This window comes from Falco biarmicus, chromosome Z, assembly GCF_023638135.1.
Source record: "Falco biarmicus isolate bFalBia1 chromosome Z, bFalBia1.pri, whole genome shotgun sequence".
In the NCBI taxonomy this organism is placed as follows: domain Eukaryota; kingdom Metazoa; phylum Chordata; class Aves; order Falconiformes; family Falconidae; genus Falco; species Falco biarmicus.
Window position 1 is genome coordinate 19,488,766 of NC_079311.1, and position 12,050 is coordinate 19,500,815.

General features: G+C 41.7%; 1 protein-coding gene across 6 annotated transcripts in view; it reads left to right on the plus strand.

Moving 5' to 3' along the window:
- The first annotated feature begins 1,306 nt into the window (after positions 1–1,306).
- Positions 1,307–12,050, plus strand: part of DMXL1 (Dmx like 1) — an 85,422-nt gene continuing 74,678 nt past the window's right edge. For 3 of the 6 annotated variants that reach the window (XM_056323721.1, XM_056323717.1, XM_056323718.1), the window contains exons 1-2: positions 1,310–1,499; positions 10,640–10,765. In XM_056323721.1, coding sequence (XP_056179696.1) covers positions 1,413–1,499; positions 10,640–10,765 — 213 coding nt within the window. In that variant the 5' untranslated portion in view covers positions 1,310–1,412. Of the gene's footprint in view, positions 1,500–1,862; positions 1,915–2,915; positions 3,201–10,639; positions 10,766–12,050 lie in introns of those variants that run through there. The other 3 variants (XR_008819327.1, XM_056323720.1, XM_056323719.1) reach the window with 3 other exon arrangements.

Here is a 12,050-nt window from a genome sequence, read left to right on the forward strand (position 1 = left end):
TCCTAAATACTGTGAGATGTGACACACAAAGTTATGCCTATACATCATGAAATGATTTTGATTTTACACTCTTTCTTGGAACAGCTGGCAGGCAGAAGGAGGCTCTAATATTCAATACTGGGATAATTTAAGAATGAAAACCAATGTGGGAGCTGTGATTTACAAGAGAAAACACAAGTAATGCTAAAGTTTCTGTGAGAAATTGATGGAATACTAAAAACTAGTTGCAGTGGAAACAAATACTGATAAAAAGACGTGAAGTACTTTCAGTATAGCAGAGAAAATGGCCATGCCTTCTCACAGCTGGGAGACATCTTTCAGCGCATTTAGACGCAAATTGCTACTTAAACGGTGAGGTGCCCTGGTAAGATGGATCAGAAGACGTTCCTGTCATCCGAACATGCAGGTTACACATACTGCCTGTCACACTTGGGCCTGACTTGTCCTTATCTAATCTCGTTGGACCAAACAGGCCTCTACTATTCCCCTGCCTAAGTTGCGTGTAAAGCGATACCCATCCTAGATAGCTCTCATTTTCTTTTTTCTCGTGTTATGAGAAAGGTAAAAAATCCAGTTGCCTGCAGCTGGCCTGCTGTCCCAGGAAGGCCTCATCTTCATTTCCCAAACCTCAGGGAACTGCAGCTCCCACCACCAGATGCTGCCTCTTGTAACGGCCCGTGGAAAGGCTGCAGGTGAGTCCCTCCACCTGTGAAAATGCATGGACTACAGGCGGGCGTATTTGGGGCTACCGACTCCTGTGAGGGCTACCGACCCCTGGGTCGCTCCAGCGAGGCGGGAGGAGGCGCGGCTGGCTCTGACAGGTTTTGAGTCCCCCTCCTTCAGCCCACGCGCCACATCGACCCCCTTGCCACCCAACCCAGGCCGCGTCTCCCAAGGCTGTTGGAGCAAGCACATTAAAGCCGTCCCCGCGCCACACCGCCCCGCTGCCCGCCCTACCGGCCGCCAGCACTGCCGGAAAGCCCGGGCCACGCCGCCGGACAACAGCCCCGGCCACGCCGCCGGACAACAGCCCCGCCGCCCCCGGCCTGCCCTGAGGGGCGGCACCGCCTCCGCCCCACCCCCCGCGGCCCGGGCCGGCCGCGCATGCGCAGGCAGCGCCGGTCCCTGTCGCCCCGCTCCCTTGGCGGCGCGTGCGGCAGGCGCGCATGTGCGACGCTCGTGCCGTAGCCCGGTGTGCGGCGGCGGCTCCGCCGGGGCGTGCTCTCGCGAGAGCAGGCGCGGCGGCAGGGGGCAGGCGGGCGACGCGGCCGGTGGAAGGAGGCGCTGCGCTCCGCGCCCCGCCCGCCCGGCGAGGCTCCGCCCCTCAGTATGTGCCACCACCTCCTCCGCCGCCCGCGGAACGAGCGGCGGCCCAGCGGTGGGGGCCGGCGGCCCGGCTGCGCCCTGTCGACATGAACCTGCATCAGGTGCTGACGGGGGCCGTGAACCCCGGGGACAACTGCTTTTCCGTGGGGAACCTGCACGACCAGCCCTTCACGGTGAGGCCTCCGCCGGGGCCCGGGCGCCTCCGCTGGGGCCGCGCCTCTAGCGCCGCGCTCCCTCGGCGCCGACAGCGGCTGTGTCAGGCGCGGCGGCGGCTGCCGGCCCCTGGAGCGGGGCGGCTCGCCCCCAGTGACGGCAGCGGCCGGCAGCGGCAGCGCCCGCCGCCGGGGGAGGGCTTCCCCGCAGGGCCTGCAGCACACCTGCCCGCCACCAGCCCGCCGCCGGCGGCCGGGGAGGCGCGCAAAACTTTGCCGGCGCGGCGGCGGCGGCTGCCGAGCTGAGGGGCGCGGGCAGCGCCGGGGGGCGGGGCGGGGGGCGCGGGGCGGGCGCGCGCACACACATGCCGCTCCGGCGGCGTTGGCTGACGCGGGAACATGGTGGCTCGGGGGAGAGGTTACATAAACGCAGCCGGTACGTGCGCCGTTCTGTGGCGGGGCGTAGTTGGAGCCCTCACTGGTCACAGCTGAAGCAGATCTTGAAACACGGTGCCCCAGCGTTGAGGTTTTAAAACCATTTTCGAACTGCCCGTCGATGTTTATGCTTGGCGTGGAGGAAGAACACGCGCAGTATTTAGCGAACGTCAAAGCCCTTTATTAGTGTTTATTTTCTTCCCTTTCACTTCTGTTTTGTAAACCGACTTCTGTTGTGTTTTTCATCCCACCCTCCCTCCGAAGTATACCTTTCCCACCTTCCGTTTTGGGCTGAAGAGGACTGAAATAAAAACACAGCAAAGTTTATCGGTGCACTACATCTAAGTATTTCTAACCTTACTTTTTACGGCTGCCCCTAATTGCTGCATAGTGTGGTTTTGGGTTTGTAGGGGAACGACAGACAGAAGTGCAAGAATTCAGAAGCCTACCTTTTCCTGTCCTGTCTGGTGTACTCGGTTAAATCCAGCTGGGTGCTTGCAGCTTTGCTCTGCGGAGCGGTGCAGTGTGAGCGCGGGGAAGGTGAGGTACGGTCAGCGCTCGGGGCAAAGCACTCGAGAGCTGCTTTCCCAGAGTTAGGCTGTCTTTGCAACGTCTGTTTATCTGCAGCCTTGTCGGGTGATGTGCTTGCTTCCAAAAGATGAATGCTGTAAATAAGTTTGTGTTGGAAGATTTCTGCAGCAGCTGGGACTTCAAATTCCAGCTGTGGTCAACTTCCTGATTTTGCATATCCAGAAATGTTAAAGACCCATCACTGTTGGGAAACCATTTGGTAAGCGACGAGGAGATGTGCTTTGCAGTGAAGTACTAGTAAGCTCTCAAAGTATGTTCTTGTTAGGTCTCCCATTTTGAATCAATTCTTTTTCAAGGGAAATTGAAGTGTCCTCTCTCTCTGTTATGGTGTAACTTTTTATCAAAGGTGTTAAGAGGTCCCCAATGGATAAGAAGAGTCTCTATTTGAAGAGAAAGGGACTGCAGTTTTCAGAAACAGTTGCTGTGGTCCTTTTTTTACAAGCCCTATTTTGACATAAATATAGTAACAATGTTTCATATAGACACATTCATCATCCTTTGTCCTTTTCCCCAGAAGGTCGTTAATAAATTTCTTTTCCTCAGCTTTAAAACCACTAACAAAAATATCCTTAACTGCTTCAGTTTTTTTTGATTGTTGCTGTTACTCATTTTATAATGCTGAGTTCATGAGATGGCTCAGAAGGATTAAGAAGTGAAATATACTGAAGCTAACTTCTGCCTTGTTGGAAATAAATGGTGAGCTTAATCTTTAGAAGATCTGACAAGAAAAATGGACTGTTGTTTCCTCATATCTGAAGTTATGATGTAAGCATTAATACTGTTGAATGATATGTTTGAAATGGAGAAGAAAAATGTCTCGGCAAACACCTATGCTTCCAGTTTTTGTAGCTGAGAACTCGTAGGAGTTGGCATTTCAGGGTTATGTACTGTACAGGTAGGATGAGTTAGCTTTGTCTGACAAGAACTTGATCTGTAATATCTTGATATTTTTGGATACTGTATGATTCACAACATTGTCTGATAGGCTGTACTGGATATTTAAGGGGAAAAGTTTTAAAATATTACCATTTTAGGCCAGAAATAACAAGTGCTATTGTTATAAAGTGTTCCTAAGTGCTGAAAAATTGGAAGCAAAACTAATAAAAAGTGTGCATACCCACTAAACTGGTATGCATCTTTTGAGTTGGTGAGGTTCTGGTTTAAGGTGGTATTTGAGATACTTGTCCTAATGGTGTGCAGGTTTGTTGTTTGGGCCTTCTTTTTTGTATGATGTGAAGTGTCAAGTGGAGCATGAGCCTCCTTGAAGGGAACACTGATGAAGAGGGTTTGCCATACCTTTTATTTAGGTATTTATTTATATAGGAAAAGGCTCATAACCATCAAGACATCATAAGAAGCATGCCTGTTGTTTATCTGCTGAGAGCAGGCTTTAGTAACGTATGGCACACTAAATGAGTGAGAACTCAGCCCTCAAAAGTCACACTTCAACTGTTTACTCTGTGTGCTTCTCCTGAAATAGATTTTTTTTTTTTTTTTAATTTTCCCTCTACTTGTTCACGGGGGAATACATCCTTTGCTTTCTCATGTTGGTCTTCTGCTCAAATATTCCAGATCTGAAAACATTTGTTTAGTAAGTTCAGGGAGTTCATCACATGGGATACTACTGTACTAGTTATTACTTAAGTTGTATTTAAGGTATTGGGTAACCAGCACTGATACCACTTTTGTGATTGCTTCGCTTTGTGCATTTTTGTTTATTCAGTTCTGCTTTTGTCATATAATAATTTTTCTTTTTGTTTTTTTTCCAAAGTATCAGAAGGGAGTGGGGGTGGTGGAAATCACTGTAAGCAATAGCGACTTTACAACCACAGGTCCCAAGACTGGTAATGGAAGTGACAAAAGAGTGATTTGATTGTTTGTAGGGGTAAAAATTTGGAAAACAAATATAAATTGCATGGTTTATTTCAGTGCAACCAGAATATTTTCTGTGCAGACTTCCTCTCTGTGTGTGGTCAAACTCATCCTGGACTTTGTATGATTGATAAAACTGTGAAGTTCAAATGTTAAGTTGAAAAGCACTTGGAAAATGTGTTTTTTGGATAGCTTAGTCAAATTTTCCAAAGTTTGTGGGTTGTGATACAAAGATTTCCAGCTTAGTAAAATTTTTTTTGATAAATAAAAATAGATTCTGTGGCTCAGTAAAATTACTTGTCTGTATAGAAAATATTTAACATTTTCTTTATATTTAGAACTCCATGCAAATCTATAGTCAAGAAAATAAACTTAAGAGTCACTTAACTCAAGAAGTTACACTATTTATACCTGCTTCTTGGGAAAAAGGGAAGGAAACCTTTTTGATACTTCTTTATCCCCCGTGTTCTAGTTAACCTATTCTGAACTTAAGAAGTGGATTTAACTGAATAACAACAAGAACAATAAAGGTAAAACCTCTTTACACTTCAATGAAAAATGCAGTTAGTGAAACTCGAATGCAAGTGCGAGACTGACCAGTTTGCCACTTACAGGAGTAGATTAGTTCCAGTACTTTTGATAGATTAGAAAGTTGTTGTTTTTCCAAACATGAGGAAAGCATGATTTAAGTGTTTCTTAAAATTATTTAATCTTCTTGATTAAATATTATTTTTTTTTAAATAAGATGTTTACATGTAATACATGGATTGGTGTAAGTTTTGACACAAGGGGGTGGGGAGAGACCGTGCTAAAAAAAATACTGCAAGTTTATGTCTGCATGGGTGAGATTTTTTTTGTAATAGAGCAATTCAGTGAGGTACCATGTGTATCTGCTCAGTCCAGTGGAAGAAACAGGTACCTGATGTAATTTATAAAGATGAATTTTTCTGTATTTTTTGCTAGTAAGTTTTTGTTCATAGTTTACAATGCTTTTCTTTGGACTAGGTGGTTTTGTTTTTTTTAAACTGGGAAATGAATTTTCCCTAAGGTATAATGGTGGTAAAGGTCGTAAAAACAGCTATTGTAAACTTCCACTTTGAAACATTTGATGGAATTATTATTCAGCTGTTACAGAATTTAGAGAAAATATTTTTAATCTTTCAATTTGATTGTGATCCCTGGCACCCTGACCTTTGGGACTTGCTTGATTTCGTTTGCAAGGGACAAAAGAACCCTTGAGATCCATCAGTGATAAAATTGGCCTTGATGTGGCTTGAGAATTACTTCCAATACAGTAAATGAATCAGCGGCAAAACAAAAGAAGCAAAGTTAAATGTGGGTTCTTGTACCACTGAGCTTCCAGTGTAGCTATAGCACGGAGAGAACATTTCCAAGTTAGTTGCTGTGAACTGTTAAATGTAGTCCTTGATCTGCTTCAGCTAGTGGTTCTGTATGCCCTTGGGTCCAGGGCAGAGTTCTGCCTTGAATTTCTGGTCTGTGTGCTCATCCTATATATATTTGTGTGTGTGTTTATATATGTATTACTTTATAAATGCGTATGTGTGCATACACATACTACTGCATTCATCTGTGGATAATAGCTGGCCATTTGGTAGGTGTACTTATGCCCTTCATGTAAGAGATGTAGGTAAATAAACTGTGCAAGTTGTACAAGATAATGCGTCAGTCCTTATTTAACTGTAACAGAAACTATAGGAAAAAATTTGTATGTATGTACATGGAAGTATATAGAGAGGGTCAAGTGTAAGGGAAAGAATTGCTTTAGAGGTGCTATACTATGTAAGAGGTCAAGACTTCTGCTCATTTGCTTTTCTTCTGTTGAGAGTAGAGCAATTTGCCAGTACCATTCTGTTTAAGAGTTGTGTATATCTTGAGAAAGAAATTAGAATTGTTCATATAATTGTCTATACTAATTTCTGTTGAAACTAACATGCTTTTAAAGCAGTATTATTGTGAAAAATCTTTTCCGAATAAATATGATTTTTAGAAATAAGATCTGACATCCGAATAAAAGAATGGGTAGAAATTGTGGGGAAAAAACCCCATGCAAAGTCACATTTATTTTCACAGGTCTGAAACATCTTTCACTTCCTAATTTCAGGCTTGTTTTGCTATGTCACCAGCTAGTGAAATCCATGCTCTTGCTGCTTGAACTAGTTCTGTCTTGTTTATTTGTGTAACAGAAGAACAAAACATTGTTTAATAAACATTCCAAGAACATGATAACGTCAATATTATCTGCTTGTCCCATTGTGCAAAGACAACTTTCTTGTGAATACTCTAGGACATTCATAAGGTGAAAGGCTTTTACGGCTTGCCAAAATCAGCCTTAGAGGCTCTGGTTGCTTTGAAAGGCATCTTGAGGCTGGTTTTTTTAAAAATTTTAATATAATATTTATTTAGGAATTCTTTCCCAGTGGAACTGCATGGCACCATCTTGTGCCCCCCCTTCTTGTCCCCCTGCAAGGGCCAGGTAATGCAGACAAGTGTATAGATACGAGAAATACTTATTCTCTGAAATTGCTTCTTGCCCTACACATAATAAACACTTGAATTACCTTTTTTCCTAGTTTCCATAGCTTATAAAAATGCAATCTCAATAGCTTCTATCAAAATGAAAACTAATTACATATGAACTATTGTTGACAAGTCTTGCAGTATAAAGCAGGTAAAGTTGACTGGTAGGCAGAATTCATTTTTGTTATACCTGAGAGACTGTTAGGGTATAGAAAGTCTCTCTTACTCCTGAGTACTGACTTCCATTTTACTGTGCTAAAATAACTCATATGAATTTCTCAGGTGAAAAAAATGTAAGTGTAAAATTAGTCCAGCAGTAAGTTTTGTGCTCTTTTAGAGAATTGTCTTTATAGGATACTGCTACTTAGAAACCTCATTCAGAGCAGGAGGCTGGGTTGCAGTGAGCCTCTGTGAGAATCTGACTTCTCTGCACAGAGACAGCCTAATGGGGATGCAGTGGGGACAGCAAAGAACTGAAGGACGGACACCTTAGGAGGAGGGAAATGCTCAAACTTCCCTCCCAAAGTGTCTGGTCAGTGTGAGGTGTAATGGGATTTGGATGGTAGGCAACAGTAGAAAGGGAGCCTGTTGCAGTTTCGTTTGCCAGACAGCTTAGTTACCTTCCTTTCAGACACTTGTTTTTTCTTTGAATATATATAGCTTCCTTCCCCTCTGCATCCCTTCCCTTTTGTCTTTTAAATTTTTTCTTCTGCAGGCAAACATTGACTAAATGTCAAAAATAGCCTCCAAGTCATCATCCTTCTGCTTAGCTGCAGTTATATTTGGAAGCTCTTTGAAAATGGTTTTGGTGTTTTGGTTGTGGGTTGGGGTTTTTTTTTTCCTTCTTTCTACCTCTTTGGGGTCACATCAGCTCTACGGGCTTAGGAGCAAGTCAGTGGTTCTGCAGCTTATTGGGGATCGAGAAGTCAAAGTGACCAAGTATGATATAATCCATCTTAATAGATTGATGTCAGAAGTGATTCTTTTTTTTTCTGAATGTCAGTTTTTTCAGGTGATGTGGAGAATTACAAGAATGTAAGGATGGAATGAATGACTGTATCTTTCTTCCAAGTGTAAGATTTTAAAAGGGCACTCCTCTTACTCCCATCCTGGTCTGGATTCTTACAAGTGCAGTTACAATTACTTGTTAGAACTGAGAACTGCTAGGATGAGAAGATACTCCCCAGTTTTTCTTCAGAAGGTTCACCTGGATTTCACAAACTTATTTTTCAACACACAGCATATGAACTTGGGCAAGAAATGAGTATTAAAAATAATACTCAGGTTTAATTATAGCAAAAAGGAGGAGGAGCTACAGCTCTTAGGCATGAGCTTATATTCATAAAGGGTATGTTTTCAGGAAATGGCTAGTTACTGCTGTTTCTACAAGCACAGCCTGGTCTAGCAGGAGATAGCCTGAGTTCTGATACTATTACTGTTAAGTCCCTGTTCCTGATACATTGATGAATATAGCAGTTCCTAAAGACTCCATTGTGTAGTGTTTGGTTGTTACTTTAGAGTTCTTTCAGTACAAAATGCCAAGTGTACTCGGGACTTTTTGTATATGTTGAAACTGGTAAAGTTCTTGATTCATTTCGAATGCTTAGTTTATGAACTTCAGGATTGCTGCTAGTAGAATGTGGTACTATATATGCTAGTTCTTGCTCACCATGATGGAAATACTGCAGTGTTGTGGTGCTACATGATCTCAGGCGTGCCTCTGAAGCCGGAAATGGAAAGAACCAGATGGGAGAAATCTAAGTCTGTAAAGTGCTGATGAGGCCTTGAGGGGCATAGAAAAGAGCAGGTGGGCTTTGTGCAGTCTTTGACTCTTCAGTCTTCTAAAAACATTTTTAATAAAACCATGTTATGTCTTTAAAGTGAAGCACTTTCCCCACCCCCATCCCCCCTTTAAAGTTGCCTCCATATAGAACACTACATTCAACAAAATGGCTTTGGGAAAATTGTGTAAACTGTATATATGGTACTTCTGAATAACTTTTACCTGGTGGACCAAGGACATTAATCAGTAAGTCACCAGGTGAGATGGTTTTCAGCTAAAGAAAGAAGTGTTCTGTGAGGAACAGGCCAAAAGTTCATGTCATTGCAATATCAAAGTAATCACTTTAACATTTGAAGAAAGTACTACTTGTTCCAAAAGAGGAGATTGAGTTTTAAATGAGACTGCTTTGGAGCTGGTGGTTTAATATGTCAATTTGTACTAAATGCTGCTCTTTTGACAGGAGGAATTACACTGCTTGAACCTCTTCTTGAAGCTGAAAAGGTGACAGGACAGGAAGGGGCTCAAAAACCTGACATAATAAATGATCATAAATAAGTATATGGTTATATTTACTTTGCAGAGGCATTATAAGACAGCATTTTCGATTATCAGGTTGTTTTAAGAGTGGCTGGTGCTCTGCTGGTTGGAAGGTAGTAACTGGATATTGGCTGAGAACGATGATAGCAGTCTTCTTGGTAAATTGTTTAGTGAAGTATTACTGAACTCTGTGGGGAAGACTGTATTTGGTTGGAAATCTCCGTATTTTTTTTATTTATTTATTTTAATATATGTAATAGTATGGTAGTCTAAGTCAGGCTTGGTAAAATACGAAACGCCTGAAAACATATTCATTAGATTTTGAATTTTCACATCTAGCATTCAATTTTTCTTTTTTCGAAGTCAAAAGTTTTTAGTTAATACACTAGAAATTAGTAGGGTTAGTTCTAAGGCACAATCATTTATGTTAGTATACAGAAACCCTCTGTCGGCAGTCTTTGTAAGACTGTTCTGCTCTTGAATCTTTTGGCCAACTTAAAATGACACTTTTTGGCCTTTTATAGTTCTCTCACTCTCTACCAGAGTACTGTTGTGTTTGCTCTTAATTTTGTTGCTGGCTTCCTGGCTCTAACTTTCTAATGGATGTGGATTCCTTATTCTAGGACTTCCCTCCTTGAATACTATATTCTGTATGCTTGTTGGATCATTCTGCTCACTGTTGTTTCTGCAAGTTTCACCAGTGTTTAATCTTACTCTCCATTTTAATCTTTGCTCAATTTCTAACAAAACTTGGTAAAGACAGAAAGAAATTTTGTCTCAGATATTGCAGTCGTCAACCAGCTGGCTCTGTGAATGTGTTACATGTATCAAATTAAGTAGTGACAATATGAATTTGAGAGAATAAAACTAGTCCATGGAGTGCAAATAACAGACTCAACTAGTCTGAAAGCAGTTTTGTTTTTCTATAACTGAGCTTCAATGTCACCTGTTTGAATTTTTCATTTTCTGCATTCCTTATTAAATGCTTTGTACCATTTTAGCTCCTCAATTCTATTCCCCCTTTCCAAAAATTTATTTTTAAATGCCTCTGTCTCAAATCTAGGGAAGTATATTACTTTGTCCTAGTTTGTGTAAGCTTTGTTCTTCATGCTTTTTCTTTTCTCTTAGATGTTTTCATAACTCCATCTTTTTTGCCTCTTCTACGTTGAACCACTGTTGCTTGTTACATGGGTGTTGTGATGCACTTGTAAGCATGGAAAAGAGTAATTTGCCACCTCTGCTACTTGATTTTAATTGTAGACATCTATTTGATCTCTGCAAATACCTCTGTACTTGTAGTGCTATTCATGGATAGGATGTATGGACTACTATACTGTTTTGTACTTCACTGATATGCTGTAAGTAGATAAATCTACTTAATTCTTGTTTCTTTTTTCTTTTTTAGGCATATGCATCGGGATGTGATATTGTAGTACTGGGGACTGACTTTGAAAGATTACAGATAATCCCTGGAGCAAAACATGGAAACATTCAAGTGGGATGTGTGGACTGTTCAATGCAACAGGGGAAGGTATTTAGAACAGTGTTTCTAATGTTCTAGCAATGTCATGTTAAGCACCTTCTCAGATAGTGGGTACTTGCAAGTTAAGGCAAGTACACAGGAGTGAATAGTAAAATGGTTGATTGTTTAATGTCTATTTGTGGTAAGCAGCACAGTGAATGTGATATAATAACAGTAGATACCAGATTTTAGAAGATAATGGGGGCTGCACAGAAAGGTATAAATATGCACAGGGCTGCATAGATGAGATATTTGAAAGATGAGTAAGGAAGCAAAGGTAATTTATTCACTATGGCTTCACACTACTGGGCATGTGGTCGACATCCTTTGTCATGGTAGTGGCTGGCAGCAGATGAATGCTTCCACAAAAATCACTTTCAGGTCATCCAGAAAAACTGCATCCCTTTCAAGCAACTCATAAAGGCTTAAAATTGCTCTTGGACAGGGTTTTGTTTTCTTGAATTCTTAGCTTTTCTTTTTTCTTATGTAGGTGGACTGGATCAGAAATGTTGTAGTTTAGAAATTGTTAGGTTTCAAGTGCTTTTTACAGAGATCTGTCTTAATTGGTCTCTCACAGTAAAAAAGAAATAACCAGGTAACTATCCATTGGGATGTCATAGTGTGATTAAGCTATTCAGCAGCTGAGTGGGAGCTCTGTCTGGGTACATTCTGGGAAACAGAAAAGGTTTTTTCTACTTTCTTTAAGCTTGTGGTACTGAGAAGATAGTGTAAAACTTCTGCATATCACTACAAGCCTTATAAGTTGTTGAGAGCTTTGGTTAGATTCTGGTGTCCATTTTGAGACAAGACCTCTGTATGGAAGCCAGTTCATGTTTACATGTGAAGTCTATGATGATGATTCCCAGCCACTCTCTGTTCCTGCTTTTTAATGTTCAAGTGATGAACTCATTGTAATGGTAGTGAAGGAATATAAATGAAAATGAGGGAATGTTCTCCTCTGTCTCTGGTACCTTGCAGCTGTAAATACTGCATGTGTTTCTCCATTGACTACTGTTAAATAGAAAGGTTTTTTTTAGTTCATTGGCCTTATATTAACAGATGGTGAAATACACATGCAGGTCACATATCACAGTCAGTCTTGCATAATTTTTCTGCAGATATGTGAGGTTATCTTGACTGCACAATACCAGTTCTGTTTGCATCTAAATGACAGACTGTCCTTGAATTGTACATTAACACATACGAATATTATCAAACTTACAAAGCTTTAGAATTTTTTCATTTCTTGAGTGGACCTGTGTGGTCATTTTGATTCTGCAAGTTGATACTGTTT